The sequence below is a fragment of the Homarus americanus genome, unplaced genomic scaffold (assembly GCF_018991925.1).
Source record: "Homarus americanus isolate GMGI-L3 unplaced genomic scaffold, GMGI_Hamer_2.0 scaffold25013, whole genome shotgun sequence".
Lineage (NCBI taxonomy): Eukaryota > Metazoa > Arthropoda > Malacostraca > Decapoda > Nephropidae > Homarus > Homarus americanus.
Genome location: NW_024722158.1, coordinates 882,632 through 909,074, shown reverse-complemented (window position 1 = coordinate 909,074; position 26,443 = coordinate 882,632). Strand labels below are relative to the sequence as shown.

General features: G+C 39.5%; 1 protein-coding gene across 1 annotated transcript in view; it reads right to left on the bottom strand.

Annotated features, from left to right (window-relative positions):
- Positions 1 to 10,261: 10,261 nt before the first annotated feature.
- LOC121862000 (transmembrane protein 245-like) overlaps positions 10,262 to 26,443 on the bottom strand; it is a 143,087-nt gene continuing 126,905 nt past the window's right edge. The window contains exon 12 of the mRNA XM_042359928.1: positions 10,262 to 10,300. Coding sequence (XP_042215862.1) covers positions 10,282 to 10,300 — 19 coding nt within the window. The 3' untranslated portion in view covers positions 10,262 to 10,281. The remainder of the gene's footprint in view (positions 10,301 to 26,443) is intronic.

Below are 26,443 nucleotides of genomic sequence, written 5' to 3'. Positions count from 1 at the left end.
CACCTGCACCCTGACCTCTTTGGTTTCCGCCCAGGAAGAGTGCTGCTCACTGCATCGCTCACTACAGCGAACACCTCAGCCAAAACTCCTCTTAGTCGATCAAGGGTGCTTTTGATAGAGCCAACAGTGAAGTGATCATGAGGGCCTCATGCATGGATGTGAGGGCAAACTCCTCACGTGGATTGCTGACTACCTCTCCGTCGACAGGCCGTGTCCGTTTTTCAGGGCCACTACTCTGATCAGGGACCTGATCTTGGCACTCCTCAGGGAGGTGTACTCAGCCCTACACTCTTTAATGCTCTGATGAACTCCATCTGCCGCCTCAGGACATGCTGGCCGAGCGCCCTAAACAGTTATGGATGGCCTGTCAAACCTCTTCCCTCCTGACCAGATATCCCTCCTCTAGTGACAGGCCTGGCACTTGGCACTATTAAGGGACCTGCCATGCCTTATAAACAGATGAAACGTACCAGGAACTTTCACTCCATATCATTCTGTCACCTTATGTAACTTGCTGACAAAACCTAAGACCCTTCAGGTCTTTTACCCTTAATGCACGAGTCATAAAGGCAAGCATGAACAGCATACTTCCCAGATAGGCGCTGTAAGCACTTCTAGCTTCACCTTGCACAGGATGTAATGGGTGCCAATAAACTAGCCCCTGGGAGCAATCTAAATCTAATCACCTCTCCTCCTCCTACGCACAGTCATGAGGCTTTTTAGTAAATGCCGTATTTTGCAGCAAAATCGCATTTTTTATTAAAAATATACCTTAAATTACCATGTGTCTTCCCGGCCTAGTTGATGGGTTGCAGCAGAGGTTTTTCTTAGGGTCAACTGAAATCAGCCTTAAAGACTTTTCATTATACTTAGCAATTAAAAGTATTCTCTATATTACAAAACAATTAATTTAACTAATATTGTTGATATACTGCAAAAAATACGGTTATTTATTTACTCAGTAGGTAAAAATAAAATATAAACAGCTGCAGCTACACAGCCCTTGCTGCTGTTAGCGGTTTGTTTGCTAATGGCAGTGGTGCGGCAGCACCATCTGTTGAAATTGTGTCATTGTCATACCAACAAAACAAGAAAGAATGTAAATACAGGTAGTCGGCTTCGACTGCTTGGACTTCGTCCATCGGTACTTACGACCTGCTCTGACCTTCACGACTGTGGGACTTACGACCGCCGCAGTTGTGACCATTTTGTTTTTTTCAAATGGCGCGCATTTTCTATACAGCGTTTCCAGTTAATGTAGTCTCCATGTATAATTAGAAATTATGGGGGCCCCATGTGCATTCAGCTGATTACATTAAAGGTAAGTGCTCAGTCACACTGTATCCATTCCTCATTATTTATTACTTTTACTGTACTGTATTTCATTGTAGATTTTTATTAAAAAAAAAAATGGATTTTTTTTTATCTTTGCGGACTTATGACCATTCGGATATACAACTTCTGACCTGGATTTGGGTTTCCCGTGTGGTCAGGAAACCTGTACTAGCCCACCAGGCGCGGAGGGACAAGGTGTATAAAATGAGTGCTGAAGATTTCACGTTCTTTACAGATTATTTTCAATTAATGAAAATAACGACTGATAAGCAGTTCTAAGTGATGATATTCAAAGAGGTGTGTGTCGTGTGCCAAGAGCTGTATATCAAAGCAGCGGTTTCACTGGTGTGGGTTAGTAAGTATAAAAAATTTTCCTAAATTACATTTCCAAAATGAGAGTCTTCACGATGCAGCGTCTTCTCATACAAATGCTGTACCATTTTGTTTGTTTATTTACCAGTGTTATTCCTTTTATCAAGTTGCATCAAGTAATATTACTAAAAGTAGTGTAGTAGTGTAGTATTACTGGATGATAATGGTATGATTATGTTATGAGTGTATTTATTTGTGGAATTATTATTCCGACAATTATTTATATGACTTACTTGCTCTACCAAAAACAAAAACAACCAGACAGTCTGGAGACAGACTGGGTGTGTCGCCGAACAGTCTTTATGAAAAGTAATGCAAATAAAATAAATTCTAAATGAATTATTTATAGGAAATAAAAATTTTTATCAGTAAATATATGCATTTTTGGCCATCTCGGACACAAAGGAGGCGGGAAAGACCTCATGCGTAGTGACATGACTCCTGTAAAAAACACCTTTCTCCTTATTTTACTCATCACTGAGGGACAATATATAGTTTTCTCATGTATTTTATTGTTTTATCATTTATAAATATTAAAATTTAATTTTGTAAAATTTATTTTTCCCCATTTTACCCCCACGTGGAGTGCAGCCACCACCACCTAGCCTGGGCCGTAGGGGTTAAAATCACCTCTGCACACCACTGTCTAAGCTGGGTCATCAGTTTTATCAGCCAGTTATCTCGGTCATACCAGGTCTCTCGGACACACCACGTGTGTTCACCAACTTGCTATAACTAGCTTCACAACTCTTCTACTCACAGCTCAAAGTGTTAGTTACAGTGGTAACATACATTTATTGTGCATGGACTATTTTCTTAATAAAGGGAAAAAAAAGACCATTTGGTTTTGCAAAATTAGCCTAAAGCATTTCTTGTTGAAACTTTTAGTTTACCTACAGCGCTGAAACTCCAGGACCATTCATCAGTGATTACAACAGGTAACAAACTCCACAATAAACCCCAAAAGGAAGGAAGGGAATCTAATCTTTGAGTGTCTTAATTCTTTATAAATGAAACTTCAATGATAATTATTTTATTCATATTCTGATGCTGGTACCAGGAGAGTTGGGTACTGTATCTACTAGCCAGCTATAGAAATGGGAAGTGGCAGTTCAATGAAACTTGACAGCTACTGAGCACCTTCACCTCATAATGGTAATTTCGTACCTTAACAACCCCAGAGCCAGACAACACTTGTACACAAGTGTGGCTGTGTCAAGAAGAACAACCAACAGTATAATACATCATGTATCAGACACAAAATTCCAGAATTCTCAGGGTTGATTTTTATCTACAGTAAAGGTGCTGAGGGTCATATACCAAGCAATACATTTATGATAACATTACAGTATATCTACAGGTAAGAAACAAAGGTTCAACTTATTAATAAAATAATAGTAGATTACGTTCGTGCATAATTAATCTAGTGTTACCTACACTGGATAATAACTACTACTGTTTTCCTACTGTACACTATATATAAGCAATTAATGTACAACATACCTCCCTTAACCCCATCTGGCAGCTAATAAATCCCAACTTATTCTCAGTACAGTACAGTATGTGTAAAAATGGAAGACAAGGAACATGACCGTCTACTGGTGAGGCAAGCAGTATACAGAGAAATAATGATGCAGTGGTAAGATTTAAGGAAGGGATATTATGGTGCTAAACTATTTGGTACAAGTCACTACAAAACTTAATGGTGCTGCTTTATCTTCGCTTATATCAGTGTTGACTGGTTACTTGTCCTGTGTTGTGTTGCGTTGTGTTGTACTTGTGTTGTGTAGTCACGCTATGAAGTGTAGTTGTGTATGTATATGTGTTGTACTGTGTTGCATTGTTTTGTGTTGTGATGTACTGTGTTGTTTTGTGTTGTACTGTGTAGCATTGTTTTGTGTTGTGTTGTATTGTGTTGTGTTGTACTGTACTGTGTTGCATTGTTTTGTGTTGTGATGTACTGTGTTGTGTTGTGTTGTACTGTGTAGCATTGTTTTGTGTTGTGTTGTACTGTGTTGTGTTGTGTTGTGTTGTATTGTGTTGCATTGTTTTGTGTTGTATGCTGTGTTGTGTTGTACTGTGTTACATTGTTTGTGTTATGTTGTATTGTGTTGTGTTGTACTGTGTAGCATTGTTTTGTGTTGAGTTGTATTGCGTTGTGTTTGTACTGTGTTGCATTGTGTTTATGTTGTACTGTATTTGCATTGTGTTGTGTTGTGTTGCATTGTGTTGTGTTGTGTTGTACTGTGTTGTGTTGCACTGTGTTGTGTTGTGTTGTGTTGTATTGTGATGTGTTGTGTTGTACTGTGATGTGTTGCATTGCACTGTGTTGTGTTGTACTGTATTGTGTTGTACTGTACTATGTTGTGTTGTGTTGTACTATGCTATGTTGTGTGGTGTATGTGTGTTGTACTGTGTTGTGTTGTACTGTGTTGTGTTGTACTGTGTTGTGTTGTACTGAGTTGTGTTGTGTTGTTTTGAGTTGTGTTGTGTTTTACTGTGTTGTGTTGTACTGTGTTGTGTTGTAGGTTGTGTTGTGTTGTTTTGAATTGTGTTGTGTTTGTACTGTGTTGTGTTGTACTGTGTTGTATGTACTGTATTGTATTTTGTTGTATTTATACTGTGTTGTGTTATACTGTGTTGTATTTATGTGTACTGTGTTATGTTGTACTGTGTTGTGTTATACTGTGTTATGTTGTACTGTATTTGTGTTGTGTTGTAATGTATTTGTATTTATAATGTGTTGTGTTGTACTATGTTGTTTTGTACTGTGTTATGTTATGTTGTACAGTACTGATTTATGTTATACATGTTGTGTTGTGTTGTACTGTGTTGTGTTTAATACTGTATGTGTTGTACTATGTTGTGTTGTATTTATACTGTATTTGTGTTGTACTGTGTTGTGTGTTGTGTTGTACTTGTGTTGTACTGTATTTGTATTTATGTTGTATATTTATGTTGTACTGTGTTGTGTTGTACTATGTTGTACTGTGTTGTATTGTATTGTTTGTGTTGTCTGTGTTTGTATTTGTACTGTGTTTGTATTTATGTTATGTTGTACTGTGTTGTGTTGTACTGTGTTTATTGTGTACTGTGTTGTGTTTATTTATTGTGTTGTATGTTGTGTTTTAACTGTATTTGTGTTATGTTGTACTTGTATTTATGTTTATACTGTGTTTATGTTGTACTATGTTGTTATGTTGTGTTGTGTGTGTGTTGTTGTATTGTGTGTTGTGTTGTACTGGTGTGTTGTGTTGTACTGTGTTGTGTTGTTGTGTTTGTGTTGTACTGTGTTGTGTTGTACTGTGTTGTGTTGTGTTGTACTGTGTTGTGTTGTGTTGTGTTGTGTTGTGTTGTGTTATGTATACTGTGTTGTGTTGTACTGTGTTGTGTTGTACTGTTGTGTGTGTGTTGTACTGTGTTGTGTTGTACTGTGTTGTACTGTGTTGTGTTGTGTTGTGTTGTGTTGTACTGTGTTGTGTTGTATGTGTACTGTGTTGTATTGTACTGTGTTGTGTTGTGTTGTACTGTGTACTTGTGTTGCTACTGTGTTGTGTTGTACTGTATTTGTGTGTTGTGTTGTACTGTGTTGTGTTGTGTTGTACTGTGTTGTGTTGTACTGTGTTGTGTTGTACTGTGTTGTGTTGTACTGTGTTGTGTTGTGTTGTACTGTGTTGTGTTGTACTGTTGTTGTGTTGTGTTGTACTGTGTTGTGTTGTACTGTGTTGTGTTGTACTGTTGTGTTGTACTGTGTTGTGTTGTACGTGTTGTGTTGTACTGTGTTGTGTTGTACTGTGTTGTGTTGTATTTGTGTTGTGTTGTACTGTGTTGTGTTGTGTGTTGTGTTGTACTGTTGTGTTGTACTGTGTTGTGTTGTATGTTGTACTGTATGTTGTACTGTGTTGTGTTGTACTCGTGTTGTGTTGTGTTGTACTGTGTTGTGTTGTACTGTGTTGTGTTGTGTTGTACTGTGTTGTGTTGTACAGTACTGTGTGTTGTGTTGTACTGTGTTGTGTTGTACTGTGTTGTGTTGTGTTGTACTGGTGTGTTGTACTGTGTTGTGTTGTACTGTGTTGTGTTGTGTTGTACTGTGTTGTGTTGTACTGTGTTGTGTTGTGTTGTACTGTGTTGTGTTGTACTGTGTGTTGTGTTGTACTAGTTGTGTTGTACTGTTGTTGTGTTGTGTTGTACTGTGTTGTGTTGTACTGTGTTGTGTTGTATTTGTTGTGTTGTGTTGTGTTGTACTGTGTTGTGTTGTACTGTTGTGTTGTATGTGTTGTGTTGTACTGCGTTGTACTATGTACCTGTGTTGTGTTATGTTTATGTGTATGTTATACTGTGTTGTGTTGTACTGTTGTTATTTGCTGTACTGTGTTGTGTTGTACTGTTTTGTGTTGTGTTTGTGTTGTACTGTATTTGTGTTGTACTGTTTTGTGTTGTATACTACTGTGTTGTTGTACCACTGTGTGTGTTGTGTTGTACTGTGTTGTGTTGTGTTGTACTGTGTTGTGTTGTACTGTGTTGTGTTGTACTGTGTTGTGTTGTACTGTGTTGTGTTGTACTGTGTTGTACTGTGTTGTGTTGTACTGTGTTGTGTTGTACTGTGTTGTGTTGTGATGGCATGATAGTAATTGCTGATGGGCTGACACTAATTGCTGATGGCATGACAGTAATTGCTGATGGCATGACAATAATAGCTGCTGGCATGACAGTAATTGCTGATGGCATGACAGTAATTGATAATAGCATGACAGTAATTGATGATGGCATGACAGTAATCAACAACATAACTCTTTGGGCCCGAATTGAAAACGCTGGTTTGAAACAGCATGAAGGTTTAAACCAAGGATCGAGCGAAGATTGAAGATTGTTGGTATTCAGAATTGTGGCTTGAGCCAACACAAGATTCAAAACGGGTTTAAGATTGAATTCGTCATTTCTCGTATTAATCCAGCCTAGAGGCTGGAAATTTTATAGAGAGAAGATTGATGGTAGATAAACAGAATCCTATCAATTTTTCATGATGACACACAATTTAGACAACGATACATCATGGAAGATTTCCTTGATATTATCCGTGATATGGAGCATTACCAGTGCTTGACAGACCTGTTGTCATCAGCTGATGACTGCTTTAAGATTCTTTGCAACGAATAGTTTCTAGGTAAGAAGGATTCTGGTTACTGAATGAGTTATGGTAATGTGTCCCAACACTTTCATGTTTAGGGGCCATGAAGATCAAGTGGGTAAATGTAAAGAATGCTGACACTTCTTTATTTTGAGTGTTTATCTTCAGGAAAACTATTTTGATCTATTTTCAACATATTTTTTATTTTAATGTACAGGTATTAATAAAGGAAAGTCTTTTCTTTACATTACTAATCAGGGGAAATGTGGGGTTAAAAGAACAGAATTAAACCTTACCTAACCGAACCGAATATAGCCAGATTACTACGCCCTGCATTAATTCATCTTGCTTTGGTTATGAATATTGACACCTGTCCCAGATTATATCTACAATTTGTATGTACTGGGTAATCGTTCTTCCTCTAATTTTTTTTTATTATATATCAACACAGCCAAATTGTAACAGAGTACAGTGGTCCCTCGGTTAATGAACACAATTCGCTCCAGAAGGTTGTTCGTTAACCAAAAATTTCGTTAACCGAAACCATTGTTTCAATGGGTTTTGGGGTAATTGGTTCCAGCTCACCGAAAATTACATAAAGTAAAAAAATAATGCAGTAAAGTACACTTACTTTGAGGTGTGTATGTAGAAGGCTCCTGGATGATGATGCTGATGTGAATTTGAAGTGGGAGGTGGAGGAGAGGGGAGAAGAGAAGGAAGTGGAGGTGGAGGAGAAGCCTTTTACTGCTTCTTGGAAGGCGAGTCACCTTCCATGAAAATGTCAGGAACCTCTGGACTGACAGATTCTCCAGCAACATCCTCTATCCTTCTTGAAGTGGAAGGCTGAGGGGTAGCATCTTTTTCCCACTGCCTTTTAATAAAGAAACTGTCAATTTTTGTTTGTGGGGCATTTCTCCTCCTCATCATTAACTGATTTTTGAAGGAGACCACTCTGTCCTCAACATTACACAAAATAGGTTCTGTTGTTTCCACATCTGGGTGCCTTGAAGCCAGTTTCCTGAACTTCTCCCAGTAGTGAACAACATCTTTCAAATCTGAAGTAGACATATGGTCATCACTTTCCCTTTCCTCTTCACCACTGTCAGCCTCTAACATCTCATCCATTTGCTGCAAGTCTTCAGGAGTAAGTTCCTGCTCATGAGACATCACAAGCTCTTCCACATCATCCTCCTCCACTTCGAGGCCCATTGACTGACCAATGGACACAATCTCCTTGTCCAACTCTGCTTCTTCCTCAAATCCCTTAAAATCATGGACTGCTCATGGCCACAGTGCTTTCCATGCAGAATTGAGGGATCAAATGGAGACTTATCGCCATGAGGACACAATCAATTTTACAGCCTCCAGGATGTTAAATTGTGTCTTCCAGAACTGTGCCAGTGTTAGTTCAGGATCAGTGGAAGTTGCCTGATAACACCTCCGGAACATTTTCTTCATGTACAACTTCTTGAAGTTGCTGATCACATTCTGGTCCATTGGCTGCATGATTGATGTAGTGTCGGGAGGCAAAAACAACACTGGACAAAGTCAAATTGAGCCTCCAAAGTGCTGGCAAGTTCAGGGTCATGACCAGGGGCATTATCCAAAAGGCTTCCAATAAACTCCATGCTGTCCTCTTACTGGGGTTCTCAGAGTGGTAGACAAGCATAGGCTTCAGTCAGAAATCCCCTGAAGCATTGGCACCAAGCAATAGAGTGAGACGGTCTTTCAAAGGTTTATGCCCACGTAAAGAGGCTTCATCTTTAGTGATGAATGTCCTTTTGGGCATTTTCTTATAGAACAGCCCAGTTTCGTCCACATTAAACACTTGCTGTGGAAGATAATTTTCTTCATCCACCAGTTTCTTAAACTCCACTACAAACTTTGCTGCTCCTTCTTTATCTGCACTGGCAGCCTCACCATGCCTAATAACACTGAAAATGTCACTTCTTTTCTTAAATTTTTCAAACCAGCCTTTGCTGGCCCGAAAATCTTTGAATCTGTGCCAGAAGTACCAGGTTGACCTCTCTTTAAATGTTCGTAAATTTTCCTGGCTCTTTCACAAATAAATTCAGTAGAAACTGAATCACCTTTCATTTGTTTTTCCCTAATCCAAATGAGAAGTAACCTCTCTGTTCCTGCTATTTCACTTCCTTGAACTTGTCTTTCTGTGCAAGAATTGTCGACACAGTTGATGCCGACATGCCATAGTCTTTACTAAGCACATTTGTTCTAATGCCCTGTTCATGTTTCTTTATTATTTCCTGTTTTACCTGGATTGAAATAACTTTTCTCGATTTCTTTGGAGCCATGCTGGATTCAATTTCAACACTAAAATTTTAAGTTTTATTGCTGTAAATAAAAAATATTTTCTTTAAATCAACACTGCACTGCGTTATATATTATCAATATGTAAAATAAACTTCAAAATTACCAATAATTTCACTGCAAAAACAGAAAAAATAGTTTATGTTCAAGAGAGTCTCAAACAAGATGTTCCCTCCACTGAACAGAGACTCAAACTGACGCCAAGCTTGGTGTGTTGAGTGGCTGTTTGGCGCACTAAAAACTAGTTTCCTGTACTTCAATTATGTTAAATAATTGCTAAAATGACTAAAAATTTTAATATAAGACTTGGAAAATTATTGAATAGTACAACCTTCTTGATATTTACTCAAATGGTAACGAATTTAAGCCTTAAAACCGATTACTGTATTGGCGGACTAATACTACAGCTGGTGAGCAGCCGAAAGCAGGCAAAAACATGTTGGAAAAAATTCGTAAGGAATTCGTTAACCGAATTGAATATTCTTATGGAAGGTAATTCGTTAACCAAAATTTCGTTAACAAAGCCGTTTGTTAACCGAGGGATCACTGTACAATAAATCATTATAATTTTATCCTAATTTGATTGTAATTATAGTAACAAAAGTAACGTATGATGTGCAAGGAGAGATTTTTCCTCTGTAAGAAGTTGCCGATTCATAGTTGCCGCCATAATCTTGTAAACATTACTCTCGATGGTGAGTGGCTGTTGTAATGGTTTAAATGAAACGTGATTGGCTGGAATTTCAGTGTTCAAATCCTTGCTCGAAATTGGAGAAATTGCAACAGATTATCCGATCCGGAGTTCATGCTGATGTTTTGAACACGGGTAATCCACTGCAGGAAATCTTGGATCAAGGAATTCCGATTTGCACGCCTGAGCCGAGTTCAAATCCTAGGCTCAAACCACCTTTCTGAATTCGGGCCTTAGTGACTGATGTCGTCTAGCAGCATAATACCCCAACAAAATTGTAATTACACTGTACAGTAATTTCTCAACAGAAAAATGTGCACAGCATGTACCTTACATTACTGTACAGTGCTTACTTCATGCAGACTATAGTACTGTACTATACATTACATCAACAGTCACCTACTTTACCTTAGTCCAGTATCTGCTCTCATGTTATTGTAGGATTCCTGGAAAAAAGGTCATAATATTCTTCATTTTGTCTCCAATGTGGAATTAATATAAATTATACCTCAATATTGTAAAAATGAAACATTGTTAATACTCTTGTCATGTTTTATAAAATTTACACACTAGAGTGACTACACTCTCACACTTGGGATCCTACATTACATTATTCATAACAAGGTTCACCAAAAGTGACTTAAAAACTTGGGATCTATAGTGTTGACATAATTCATCCAAAGAGACAGATAAAGACACAACTTTTTGATAGTGATACAAAAACCAATTTACTTTTTTAAATGAATAAACGAAACTATTCCCAGTATTGCTGGTTCTCCATTTATCAAAACTTCTTATCTTGGTTTATCCTTGGTTGAATTTACTTACTGTTCACCAATGTTTGTAAACCTGTATGGCCTAAGTACTATGTCATATACCTGCAATGTCTATGTACAGGAAATGGCCCTATCAATCAGTTCCCTATCCACACAAGTACAGTAGTGTTATGTTGCCATGTAATGTATTTATGTACTTTTAATATTTTGTAGTAATGTTTGTTTCATATACTGTACAGTATTGTATTTTTATTCAGTTTTTGCAAATTTAACTATGTAAAATAGTTTTAAAAGAGATTTAATATATAAAGTGGGAGAATCTCAGGTGCATCGCGATGCTCACTGTTCCACACTGTAGTTGTGTTGGCCCGTTGAGTCCCACTCTTTGACTCTTGAGTTGGGGCCGCAGTGAAAAGACTTGACATAAGGCATGTTGAGCTCGACAAGTGTGTACAGTAGTTATTAAATGTAAATATGTATTGAGTCACATTGTTGTATTTTGTATACTGTATCACTTAAATAAGAAGTGTTATAGTTGAATATTGATATAAATAGGAAGTGTTATAGTTGAATATTGATATAAATAAGAAGTGTTATAGTTGAATATTGATATAAATAAGAAGTGTTATAGTTGAATATTGATATAAATAAGAATTGTTATAGTTGAATATTGATATAAATAAGAAGTGTTATACAGTATAGTCTGCATTTACGCGGTCAATTGAACCCGTGGAGGCCAGCGTAAAACGAGAAACGTGTAGATGAAATAACAGAACATATGGGATTAATTGAAATAGAGACGGGGCCAATCCCCAAACTCCACTTTTTGCCGACACAATACGTACGTTGTAGTAAAAATAACATCTTAATTTTATGATGGTATGCACACATAATTAATAATTAAGAAAAATATCAATAATATTAGGATTTTAACACTTACATTAGTAGAAAAGCTGGTTCAGCACACGTGGATGGCGGCTGGTTCCGAGGCAGAGGGCAGATTAGTTGCCCTCCGGTGAATCACTTTCTTTCACTACTCGTAGAGGTTTGCAGGGCCTCCCAGACAAACCTCTCAAAGTCCATATCCTCACTGTCAATATCACTATCACTGACTTGGGCTGGCTGTGGTTGTGGGGGGTTGCGGGCGAGGAAGTCCTCAATACTACGTTGACGACTAGCATTGATGTTGTCGAGATAGATCTGGATATACGGCTCCATAACTTTCGTCAGATGGTTATTAGACGCTTCATACCGATGCTTGTCTGGGTCGTTGTCAAGGATGAGCTTAATTTTCTCCCCCAACTCGATGATTTCCTTCACACAATCATGGCTTGGTCCAGGTAATTCAATGCTTTTCTCTGGTAGTGGGGGTCCCGCGGAAGCCATTGTGAGGGGAATAGCGGGCACAAGAGAGAACTGTATACGCGGACTGAGAACAATGAGACAGGCCCTGCTAGGTCAGCGACTTCTACCTTCTGGTGGCAGGGCACGTCATGTTACATTAGACCAATCACAGCTAGCGGCGGAGGGAATGCGTGGGTGGAAAGGATGTGTGGCCCAATCACAGTCCGATACGTCATATGACGTCACCGATAACGCAACAGCGACATACTGTGCAACCTTACTCGCGCTGCTTCTCCCCGCTTGTGGTCAGGCATGGGCCGCTTGAATACAAAATGGCGCAGCGCGTCTGGACCCTCCAGCCACTCTCCGCGTAAAAGACCAAATTTACCGCATAATTAAAGCATTTCAATTCTGGCAAGACACCGCGTAAATGACCAAACGCGTTAATCAAAACTGCGTAAATCCAGACTATACTGTAGTTGGATATTGATGTAAATAAGAAGTGTTATAGTTGGATATTGATGTAAATAAGAAGTGTTATAGTTGGATATTGATATAAATAAGAAGTGTTATAGTTGGATATTGATATAAATAAGAAGTGTTATAGTTGGATATTGATATAAATAAGAAGTGTTATAGCTGGTTGTGGTATTTCCCGCAGTCCACACATAGAGCTGTGAGGGCCAGCTATAAGTAGCATTCTCCGGGGCAGCACTTCAGAGTATCACTGCCCAGCCAGATTGAAGTGGGGAGAACGGTTAAGTCGCTAATATGCAAAGAGTTCTAAAAATTTGTGATACTGATTGTGTGTACCGAGTGTCTATTAACTCAACACAAACAATTAAAAATATTATATAATTGCTTCATGCAATGTAGTATTGTTAGTAATAACTCGTTGGTTTATTTAATTTCTTTTATTTTATTTCATGTACAGTTATTAGTTTATGCTTGCGCTTACACGTCAAAACGGTTTAATAAGCTGTTGTGCTTGCCCGGTAAGGTTAAGACCGAGATAAGAAAAGCAAAGAGGAATAATGAACTGAAGGTAGCAAGGGAGGCGAAGTCAAACCCCAAGGGATTCTATCAAATGTATCAAACTAAAACAAGAGAAAAGATTGGACCAATACAGTCAGATACCGGCGAGCTAACTGTTAACGACGGAGAAATGAGCAATAATTATTCAGATTATAATCTGAATAAATATTTTTCAACAGTTTTCACCACCGAAAATTTACACACGATACCTGAGGCACCGACTCTATACAGAGATAGTGTAGAAAATAAATTAAGAGAGATAGTAGTGACTAGTAACGATGTTAGTAAGCAAATAGACAAACTAAGGCCTAATGTAAGGAACGGGCAATTATACAGGGGAGGGAGGGGGGGCATGGCCCCCCCCAGATTTTGGGCTGGCCCCTGGGTTGGCCCCCCACTTTTTATTCTCAAAATTGCAATTCCAAAAACATTCCCAAAACCAGGAAGTGAGTCAAGTGATTCAGGCAATGGGCGCACCGCACGCCAGATGCAGGCATGGGTGAGGTGAGGTGAGATATGTTCAAGTGTGTCAATACTCCAATGAATCATGTTTAGTGGAATAAGAGCGTTGCCATTATACCGCCATATGCTGATTATTTTAGGCTGGCGTCATGAGAGACGTCACTTCACATTTGTCAATCAAATTGGTATAATAATGCCAAAAACTGCATCTTGCAAGTTGTACACAGGTTTGGTTTTGTCCCCCCAACATTTACCTTGGCCCCAAAGTGGCCCCCCCCCCACTTTCCAAAGGCTAGAAATGCCACTGGTAAGGAAGAGCTTAGTATGCCCTTAGCAAAGTTGATTAACATGTCCTTAAAAACAGGTGTAGTACCAGAATCCTGGAGGATAGCGAATGTAATACCGATTCTGAAGAAGGGAGATAGATCACTATCCTCTAACTACCGTCCAATCAGTCTAACATCAATTGTAGGCAAATAACTGGAAGCAATCATTTCAAACGCTATTCAAAATAGCCTGGAGAAGCACAAGTTGATCAATGATCTCCAACATGGCTTCACAAGCGGGAGTTCATGTCTAACTAATCTATTAACATTCTTTTCATCTGTTTTCGAGTTAGTAGATGAGGGGCACAATTAGTATGTAGTACAGGTATATCTCAACTTTAGCAAAGCCTTTGACAAAGTTCCCCTTGAAAGACTAATAAGAAAAGTGGAGGCTCATTGCATTACAGGAGATATTCTGAAATGGATTAGGACGTGGTTACAGGAAAGGAAACAGCGAGTGAGCATTAACGACACTAAATCCGCTTGGAGCAACATCACTAGTGGAGTTCCGCAAGGCTCAGTACTTGGACCGTTATTATTTATTATACAGTGGTCCCTCGGTTAACGAGCACAATTCGTTCCAGAAGGTTGCTCGTTAACCGAAAAATTCATTAACCGAAACCATTGTTTCAATGGGTTTTGGGTAATTGGTTCCAGCTCACCGAAAATTACATACAAACTAAAAATAAATGCAGTAAAATACTTTACACTTACTTTGAGGTGTGTATGTAGAAGGCTCCTGGTTGATGATGATGGGAAATAGAATGGGGGTGGGGGAGAAGGGAGAAGAGAAGGCACTGGGGCGGAAGAGAAGTCACCCCATGCCGCCATTTCACCCATAAAATTTTAGTTCATTTGGTGTAATTCAAGATTATTTTCTTTAAATCAACACTGCACTGCGCTATATATTATCAATATGTAAGATATATTTCAAAATGACCAATAATTTGACTGGAAACACAGAAAAAAGCATTTATGTTGAAGAGTCTCAAACAAGATGTTCCTTCCTCTCAACTGGTAAACTGACGCCAAGCTTGGTGTGTTGAGTGGCTGTTTGGCGTGCAAAAAAATAGTTTCCTGTACTTCAATTATGTTCAATAACTGTTAAAATGACTAAAAAATTTAATATAAAACTTTTAAAATTATTGAATAGTACAACCTTCTTGATATTTACTAAAATGGTAAGGAATTTAAGCCCCAAAAACTGATTACTATATTGGCAGACTAATACTACAGCTCGTGGGCAGCCAAATGCAGGCGAAACCATGTTGGGAAAAATTCGTAAGGAATTCGTTAACCGAGGGTTTGCTCGTTAACCGAAGCGAAGAATCTTATGGAAGGTAATTCGTTAACCGAAATTTCGTTAAACGAGGCGCTCGTTAACCGAGGGATCACCGTATACATAAACGACATTGATATCGGCGTAGACAGCAACATTAGTAAATTTGCTGATGACACTAAAATAGGGCGTGTAATTAAATCTGACGAGGACTCCACAAAACTACAGGAAGATCTAAAAAAAATTTCGAAGGGTCTGAAAAATGGCAGACGAAATTCAATGTGGACAAATGTAAAGTACTCCGTATAGGAGATGTAAACAGGGAAACCAGATACCAGATGAACAACGATGTTATTGAGAAATCCGACTGCGAGAAAGATTTAGGAGTAATGATAAGTAGGAATCTTAAGCCAAGTAAACAATGTGTATTTGCTCGAAACAAGGCTAATAAAGAACTTGGGTTAATACAAAGGAGTGTTAGTTACAAAACTAGCGAGGTCATCCTAAAACTATATCTTGCGCTTGTGAGACTTCACTTGGATTACGCAGTTCAATTCTGGTCACCGTATTACAGAATGGATATAGAATCCTTGGAAAGAATTCAGAGGAGAATGACAAGACTAATCTCGGGCATGAGGAACCTTGAGTACAGAGACAGGTTAAAGCATCATAATTTGCACTCCCTCGAGAGACGTAGAGTGAGTGCCGATATAATAGAGGTGTATAAATGGAAGTCGGGGCTAAACAAAGGCACTCAAACTATCCAAACAGGAGCGAACTCGTAACAATGGCTTTAAATTAGACAAATTTAGATTTAGGCATGAAATAGGTAAACATTGGTTTGGAAATACTTGTATAGTGGACGCGTGGAGCAAGTTACCAAATATCATCATTAACTCAAATACGCTGGATAGCTTCAAACATAGGTTGGATGGATATATGAGCAATGTGGGTTGGGTGTAAATGGGACTGCCCGGTATGGGCAAATAGGCCTGTTGCAGTTTCCTCCATTCTTATGTTCTTATGTGTGAGTTTGAAGCATTTGCTAGTTAGCTGGAGGGAGAGGAGAGGAGAGGGGTGTGTCAGGGTAGGTGTTGTTCTGTGGTGGGGAGATGGGGTACAAGGGGGTGAGGAAAGAAAGTGTACAGTATATCAGTTGGGAGAGATTACAATGCAGGATAACACTTTGACAATACCAACAGAGTTTCCTGAGCTGAGTGTAATCGTCTAGCTATACCCAGATGAAAATACAAAAGTTACAATAGGATAAGAGGGGAATGAATTCCTATTCTAAGTAAGGTGTTCCTTTGCAAAAGCAGGCATTCATGAGTAAATGGATTATGGATATGATGGAGTATCTTCTCAAAGCAGCAAAGTTTTGTTTAACTCCTCGACTATGAGATGGAACTTCCCCAGCTGAATAAAATCATCTGGCGGTAGCCAGAATAAAATAGATAAGAAGACATCATAGTGATACTGAATATTGAGTCATATGGAGTCATGTGATGAATACTGAGTCATGTGAGAGTATTGAGTCATGTGGAGAGTACTGAGTCATGTGATGAATACTGAGTCATGTGAGAGTATTGAGTCATGTGAGAATACTGAGTCATGTGGAGAGTACTGAGTCATGTGATGAATACTGAGTCATGTGAGAGTATTGAGTCATGTGAGAGTATTGAGTCATGTGAGAATACTGAGTCATGTGGAGAGTACTGAGTCATGTGAGAGTACTGAGTCATGTGAGAGTACTGAGTCATGTGGAGAGTACCGAGTCATGTGGAGAGTACCGAGTCATGTGGAGAGTACTGAGTCATGTGAGAGTACTGAGTCATGTGGAGTACCGAGTCATGTGAGTACTGAGTCATGTGAGTAGAGTCATGTGGAGAGAGTATGAGTAGTACGAGTCATGTGAGTACTGAGTCATGTGAGATGTACTGAGTCATATGAGAGTACTGAGTCATCTATGTGAGAGAGTTGAGTCATGTGAGAGGTACCGTCATGAGAGTTGAGTCATGTGAGAGTACTGAGTCATGTAAGAGTACTGAGTCATGTGAGAGTACTGAGTCATGTGTGAGTACTGAGTCATGTAAGAGTACTGAGTCATGTGAGAATACTGAGTCATGTGAGAGTATTGAGTCATCTGAGAGTATTGAGTCATGTGAGAGTATTGAGTCATGTGAGAGTACTGAGTCATGTGAGAGTATTGAGTCATGTGAGAGTACTGAGTCATGTGAGAGTATTGAGTCATGTAAGAGTATTGAGTCATGTGAGAGTATTGAGTCATGTAAGAGTATTGAGTCATGTGAGAGTATTGAGTCATGTGAGAGTATTGAGTCATGTGAGAGTATTGAGTCATGTGAGAGTATTGAGTCATGTGAGAGTATTGAGTCATGTAAGAGTACTGAGTCATGTGAGAGTACTGAGTCATGTGAGAGTATTGAGTCATGTGAGAGTATTGAGTCATGTGAGAGTACTGAGTCATGTGAGAGTCATGTGAGAGTATTGAGTCATGTGAGAGTATTGAGTCATGCATCATGTAGAGCTTGTGAGTCAGTGTGAGAGAGTCATGTGAGTACTGAGTCATGTGAGAGAGTATTGAGAGTCATCTGAGAGTATTGAGTCATGTGAGAGTATTGAGTCATGTGAGAGTATTGAGTCATGTGAGAGTACTGAGTCATGTGAGAGTAATGAGTCATGTGAGAGTATTGAGTCATGTGAGAGTACTGAGTCATGTGAGAGTATTGAGTCATGTGAGAGTACTGAGTCATGTGAGAGTATTGAGTCATGTGAGAGTATTGAGTCATGTGAGATACTGAGTCATGTGAGAGTATTGAGTCATCTGAGAGTATTGAGTCATGTGAGTATTGAGTCATCTGAGAGTACTGAGTCATGTGAGAGTATTGAGTCATGTGAGAGTCACTGAGTCATGTGAGAGAGTCATGTGAGAGTATTGAGTCATGTGAGAGAGTCACATGTGAGTCATGTGAGAGTATTGAGAGTCATGTGAGAGTATTGAGTCATGTGAGAGTACTGAGTCATGTGAGAGTATTGAGTCATGTGAGAGTACCGAGTCATGTGAGAGTATTGAGTCATGTGAGAGTACCGAGTCATGTGAGAGTACTGAGTCATGTGAGAGTACCAAGTCATGTGAGAGTACCGAGTCATGTGAGAGTACTGAGTCTTGTGAGAGTATTGAGTCATGTGAGAGTACCAAGTCATGTGAGAGTATTGAGTCATGTGAGAGTACCAAGTCATGTGAGAGTACTGAGTCATGTGAGAGTATTGAGTCATGTGAGAGTACCAAGTCATGTGAGAGTACCGAGTCATGTGAGAGTACTGAGTCATGTGGTCGTCTGCAGTGTTGTTGCCACATCCTGTTTGCCATTATAAAAAGTAACACATTAGCTTCAGCCAATATTAAGAGAAGTTCACCCAACACAATTAGTTCCAACTACATTAAATAAGTGCACTATAAACTACAAGCCGCAAAATGCTGTAAATAAGAAGAGAAACTCATAAACTTGTCATAGTACAGAAGAACTGTATTAATACTTTTATAAAATAAAATTTCATCCAGGAGAAAATATAAGATAAATATCCTTTACAAAGCTGAAGAATATTAAGCCACGCATTTTAAAAATTTAATATGAAGAATAATAATCACACAAGACAGAGGCTTGCCTGAGGTGGTGACAAGGTCTCATGCTGGCTATCTGTTCCACACACACTATTCACCTCTGTCAACAAAAACTGTAATCAATCAATTGTATCAATTGCAATACTGTGTATGTATATACAGCTGCTCCCCGGCTTATGACGGGGTTAGGGACCCAAATCCAGGTCGTAAGTAAAAAATGCTTAAATAATACATAGAAAATCTAAAATGGGTGTCTCTTTTTCTTCTCAGCACCACAAAACTCTCACTTTTAAGCTTGCCAGCCATTTTAAAGTGAATTACAAACGGAAATTTTGTCTGTGTATTGACGTTGGGACTCGAAAATACGTCATTTGACAAAATTTTGGTACGACTGAGGCAGGTCGTAAGTGCGGGTGGTCGTAAGTCGAGTAGGTTGTAAGTCGGGGAGGAGCTGTTTACAGTGGGGTATGCTATAACGAACGTAATTGGTTCCAGAACCTCGTTCGTTATTGCATTCGTTCGTTATAGGATTAATCCGTTCCAGGCCCCCAAATACAACCACTTAACACTGAAAAAATTCTGTGGAAAATGTAAAAAATACGGTACTTTATCTTACCTTAGTGTTGTTCAGCATGCAGGACAGGAGGCAGAGGGGGAGGGGGGGAGGAGGGGGGAGGAGAGAATTATTGAGAAGAGGTGGAAGGAGAGGAGTCATCCTTCCTAGCCCTCTTTGGTGACTGTCTCACAGGCACTTTGTCTGTATGTTCTTTTGTTATCTTTGTAAAGAAGGTATCCAGGGTTGGCTGCTTCAACCTTGATTTCTGGACCTTCCAAAAGTAGTTCATAACATTGTTATTGAACACACTGATGGCCTTTTGCACAGAACCAACATCAGGATGATAATCCTCAGCAAGCTTGGACAGTTTGTTCCAGCAAAAGAACGCATCCTTAAGATCTTTGGCTGGAATGATGCGGCTTTCCTCCTTGTCCTCCTCCTCCCCTGACTCCTCAGAAGTTAAGCTCCGCTTCAGTGTCTCGTTTTCCTCTTTGTGAAGCTCAAGCAGCTCCTCAGTGGACAATTCCTTACTGTGCTCTTCCACCAACTCCTCAACATCATCATCATCCACTTCCAGGCCCATGGAATTGCCCAGAGCCACAATTTCATGAACAACAGCCTCTTCTTCTGACTCTTTAAAGCCTTCAAAGTCTCTTTGAAGGACACATTCAGGCCACAATGGCCTCCAAGCAGCACAAAGACACCTCACAGTAACCTCTTTCCAGGCTGAAGTAATTAAAAATACAGCATCTGCTATATTGAAGTGACTCTTCCAAAATTCCTTCAAGCTAACATCACTGGAAGAAGTGGACGCAAAACATTTTCTAAATAGTGCCTTTGTGTACAGCTTCTTAAAGTTAGAAATTACCTGTTGATCCATGGGCTGGATGAGAGGTGTTGTGTTGGGTGGCAAGAAGTGCACAGTGATGAAGTTCAACTCCTCTGGCAATTCAACCATCAAATTAGGAGGGTGGGCTGGTGCATTGTCCATCACCAACAAAGCTTTTAGTGGAAGATTATTCTCCCTGAGGTATTCCCAAACACTGGGTCCAAACACCTCAATCACCCACTCAGAGAATAAATTCCTGGTCACCCAAGCCTTTGGGTTTGACCGCCACATAACACCAATGCGGGTCTTCCTAGTGTTTTTTAAAGCTCTGGGGTTTTCTGCGTGGTACACAAGGAGTGGCTTTATTTTGCAGTCACCAGAAGCATTAGCACAAAGAAGGAGGGTAAGCCTGTCTTTCATTGGCTTATGGCCAGGGACAGAAGTTTCCTCCTTGGTAATGTATGTACGGCGAGGCATTTTTTTCCAAAATAGTCCAGTTTCATCACAGTTGAATACTTGCTGAGAAACAAAGCCTCCCTCTTTAATAATATTCAAAAAAATGTCATGGTGTTCCTAAGCTGCTTCCTTATCGGCACTAGCAGCATCACCATGTCTCACAACACTATGTATTTTATTTCTCCTTCTGAAACCAGTAAACCACCCCTTGGTACCCATAAACACTGGCACATCACTATCACTTCCACTGGGAGTCTTGGCTTTAAGGTCCTCAAACAATTGTCTGGCCTTCTCACAAATTATAGCTTCACTAATGCTATCACCTGCCATTTCTTTCTCCTTTATCCACACTAAGAGTAAATTTTCCATCTTCTCAATAACATTACACCTTGCTTTGCTAAGTCTAGAGATTCCCTTAGCCACTTGCACTGTTTTCAACTCCTCTTTATTCTTTAAAATCGTACATATAGTCGATTTAGCCATCCCATACTCTTCACTAAGTTAGGCAATGCTTGTTCCATCCTCACGTTTCTTTATGATTTCTTTCTTAGTTTCAAGAGTTATGAGCTTTCTCACTCGCTTTGAACGATTCATTGTCACAATTGTACACTTGTATAACAAAATATTTATACAAATAACTCTATTTCCACATCAAAAGACGAAATTTCAACAATAACAGTGGTGCACTGGCTACACAATGAGACAAAGATGGCGCCTGACGCTCTTGTTGTGGGTCGCGGTACAACAATATTCATGCGGCAGGCGAAATAGTCCGGTATTCATCCGCGTTCGTTGTAGGAGTTGCGTTCGTTATAGCATTCTCAATTTTATAGGTAAAACCGTTCGTTATAGGAATATTCGTAGTAGGATCCGTTCATTATAGCATACCCCACTGTATATACAGTGGTCCCTCGATTAATGAACACAATTGGTTCCACAGAGTCGTTCGTTAACCAAAAATTTCGTTATTTGAATCTATTATTTCAGTGGGATATTGGGTAATTGGTTCCAACTCACAGAAAAAGTACATACAAAATACAGGTTGTATCTCTCTAGTCCGGCATTCTGTGGTCCGGAAACTCCAGTGTTCCGGAATGATTTTAGTTTGCCCAATAGCCAGCAAACCTGATGTAACTCAAATCCAATTTTAGTTACAGTACCATCACTTCACATTGGAAGCAGAATTATGGTAGCATTAAAGGTAAATTAAATAGTATTTTAACCGTATTACTTTTTCTTATTTATATATTTCCTATCTTATGTTTTTATGCTTTATGTAGGGTGTTTCGAGGGTGAATTTCCATGGTTCAGCACCGGTCAGGTCCCGAGGTTGCCGGACTAGAGAGGAACAACCTGTACTGCATACCGGTAATAGAATTAACAAAACATTAAATATAAACTAAATACAGCACAGTACTGTACTGTACAGTATACTGTACAATAATAAATAAAAACAATTGAATACTGTATTTTAACTTACTTTGAGGTGTGTATGTCGTATTCCCGGCAGCTTTGTGTACATATCAAATAGCTGATTGTAGGGGCAGTCGATGATGACATGCCATATTCTTTACAGAGTGCATTGGTTCTAATGCCTTCTTCATGTTTCATAATAATTTCTACACTGTATATTATCAATATGTGAATTAAATTTCAGAATGACCAATAATTTTAATGTAAAAATGCAAAAATATTCAAGAGACCAACAAACTGGATGTTCACTCCACTGTACACAAAGTGAAAAAGAGAAGCATTGTTGGGTGATTCAATCAGCTGATTGGAACACAAAAACTGTTCCCTGTACTGTATATATATTCAATATGTTAACTAAATTAGAATGACCAATAATTTTACAGTAAAAAATGCAAAAATATTCAAGAGACCATCTTCCTTGATATTTACTTGACTGGAAACAAATATAAACATAGAACCAATTACTGTATTGGCAGACTAGCTGATCAGCTGATGCGCACAACAAAGCGCGTTTCTCGTAAGGCTTTCATTAATCGAAGTTTTGTTCGTTAATGGAATTGAAAATACTTATGGGATATATAAATCACTACTGCAATGTGATAGAGGTGATTAATTTTTATCTCTTGTGCAAAATATATGACATTTATATTCAAATTATTCACTGTCTTGCAAGGATTCCAGCAATGCAAATTATATTGTCCAACTTTAGTCTGTGATATTATATAAGATAAAAACTGTAAGCCTAAGACCACCAAATCCTGGAGGGTGGGGAGTCAGGGAGGGAGGAAGGGGAGGTGACAGTGCTATCTTTGACAGTTGGCGCCGAAGGTCTAGTGAAGTATTTATTTGTATATTTATGTCCTTAAGATTGAGTTTTTGTTTTTTGCTTTTAAAATGTCATAGAAATGACCGGGAAAAATATAATTTACATTGCTGGAATTCTTATATGATAGTGATTAATTTGAATATAAACGTCATATATTTTTCACAAGAGATAAAATTTTAGTACATTGTACATTTTATTAACGTAAAATTTTTTCAACTGTATTTTTGGGTAGATTTACATAAATTTCTGGGTGTCTCTTTTTCTTCTCAGCACCACAAGAACTCTCACTTTTACGCTTGCCAGCCATTTTAAAAGGAATTACAAATGAAAATTTTGTCAGTACACAGCGCGACCACTAACGGTGGGACTCGAAAATAATTAATTTGATTTTTTTTGTGTACGACTGCGGCAGTAGTAGGTCCGGGAGGTCGTAAGTCGAGGAGTGTGTATATACTGTGTGTGTATATATATATATAAATACAGTTGTACCCCACTTAACGCGGTCAATAAAACCCAGAGGGTACCGTGTTAAGTGAAATCCGCGTTAAGTGAACAACAGAACATATGGGATTAATTTCAATAGAAACCAGCCCGACCCCCAAACTCCACTTTTTGACGACACATAACTATGTTGTAGTAAAAATTTTATCTTAACTTTATGATGGTATGAAAAAACAAGTAATATAGAATAGGTTAGGTTAGGAAAAATAAAGGTTAACATAGGAAAAATAAAGGTTAGGTTAGAGAAACTAAAAGTTAGGTGGAACACTTACGGTAGTAGAAGAGATGGGTCGGCGTACGGGGATGGAGGCTGGTTCCGAGGCAGAGGGCAGGCTACTGGCCCTCAGGTGAGTCACTATCACTGTCACCCACAGTTGTTATGGCCTCCCTGACAAATCCCTCAAAGTCATCTTCACTGTCTCTACCTCTGTCACTATCACTGGCTTGGGCTGGCTGTGGTGGGTTGCGGGCGAATAACTCGGTTATGCTTTTTTGACGGCTGGTATTTATGTTGTCTTGGTACACCGTGATGTACGGCTCCATAGCCTGCACCAGCCGGGTATGGAAGACTTCATAGCGGTCATCGTCATTGTCGCGGGAAAGGACGGACTTCATTTTCTCTGCACACTCTATGGCACACTTAATATCACTATGACTTAAACTGTGTTCTTCGGAGAATGACGCACCTTCTTCCTCCTCTTCACTGACATGATCTTCTTCCAACATCTCGTCGGCAGTCACTTCAGGATCTCTGATCACCTCCAGGATGTCTTCGTTGGTGGTCTCGGAGAAGCCTTCAGCTGTAATATTGAGCGCAGCTTCTCTGGCAAGGTCCACTGCTACTGCAACAGTCTGAACCTCACCAGTCACAGGTTCACTCCTCTTCTCAGCTGGTATGCCATGCAACACATGTCTCCATGCGTGACGAATCGTAGCAATAGTCAGCAGATACCATGCCTCCACCAAGAAGTCTACAGCTTGTTTAACGTTAAACTTCTTCCAAAATTGTTTGACGAGAAGTTCTTGAGTCACCGCCTCTTGTTCCTTGTCCTCGTCGCTTTTGCTCTCGCTGTCGGTGTCACCCAGCATACGCAACTCATCCTTGGTGTTGGTAGAGTCGTTCAGGAGCTTGAACTTCTTTGCAGAGTACGCAGATTTCACATTGCAAATCAACTCCTGATCCATGGGCTGGATTAATGACGTAGTGTTGGGAGGAAGGAAGACCACTTTTACGTTGGGGTGACGACCCATAAGTAGGGGCGAGTGTCCAGGTGCGTTGTCAAGGAGCAACAAAATATTGAATGAAACATTCTGTTGCTCGCAGAATTTCTTCACGTCAGGAACAAAACAGTTGTCAAACCAGAAGAGGGACAGAGAAGAGGACATCCACGCCTTACGTGCAGTTAGCCAGTGGACATTAAGCTTGTTCATGTCCATATTCTTGTAGGCGTGAGGCACGCGGGCTGTGTGAATCACCGATAACTTTGGTTTACAGGTACCGGAGGCATTGGTGGTAAACAAGACGGTGATGCGTTCCTTCTGCAACTTCCGACCCCTTACCTTGCTGGCAGACTGGACAACGAAGGTCTTGGAAGGTAGCTTTTTCCAGAAGAGACCAGATTCGTCCATGTTAAACACCTGGTCGTCAGTGTACTGTCCTTCCTCCATAACCTCACGTAAGAACGGAGGAAAATCTCTAGCCGCCACACGGTCAGCACTCGCTTCCTCACCACCAATGTTGATGTTGGTGATCTTGTTCCTCTTCTTAAACCTATGCAGCCAACCAGAGGAAGCATTGAAGGGTTTGGGCTCTGCAATTCCCAGCTTACGTGACACTGCTGCGTATAGCTCACGTGCGTACTCCTGCACTGAGCGCGTGTCCACCGCCATGTTGCGTCGCGCCTGACGAATCAAATAATTCACCAGCAAATTTTCCACTTTTGCCAGCACCCTGTTCTGGCAATACCTGATAGATGAAGCACCTGCAGACTTTGTGATTTTCATGTGCTCTTTGATCTTGGCTGCATCCTTCTTGATCGTGCGAATCGTAGATTCGTTGACGCCATGCTGGAGCGCGAGATCAACTTGCCGTGTTCCTTTCTCCAAATCTTGAATAATTTGGTACTTCACCTCCTAGCTTAATGAACGTCGTGTCTTCTTTGGCTTAGTGCCGCTGGGTCCAGGTAAGGAAAGGTCTCTCTCTGGTGGCGGTGGTGGTCCGGCGGAAGCCATTTTACGGAACAATGGATGCGCGTTTACACGATGTGGCCTTGAGGGATGAAACTGCCGCGGCTAGGTCAAGCGTCGTCTTTCCTCCCTCCCTCCCCCAGGTGGTCACGTCATAATACTTTAAGCCAATTACAGCTCGCAGCAGAGGGGGGTAGGGATGCATGGCCAATCACAGTCCGATACGTCATATGACGTCAGTGATAACGCAACAAAGACACACACTGCGCAACCTTACCGCGCGGCTTGCCCAAGCAGAGGGAGGAGGAGGGAGAGGCGAGGAGCACAGGCAGGCAGGCGGGCGGGTGGCGGGTGGGGCAAATCTAAAAATAGCGTCTCGAGCCGGACACCCACAGCGTATATGTGGAAAAAATCCGTATTAAATGAAAGTTCAGCTCTGGCGAGGCACCACGTATACGGTAAAACGCGCTAAGTGAAACCGCGTTAAGAGGTATATATATATATATATTTTTTTTTTTTTTATTATTATATATTTTATATATTTATATATATATATATATATATATATATATATATATATATATATATATATATATATATATATATATATATATATATATATATATATATATATATATATATATATATACAAGTAAATCACTGTAGTGTTGCGTGATCTAGGTATATGCTGATAACACAAGGAAAGAAAACGAAGTTCCCAAGCTTTGGTGTTTTCTTCTTCCTTGTGATTATCAGCTATTATATTATATATATATATATATATATATATATATATATATATATATATATATATATATATATATATATATATATATATATATATATATATATATATATATATATATATATATATACATACAGTATTACCCACTCTTGGC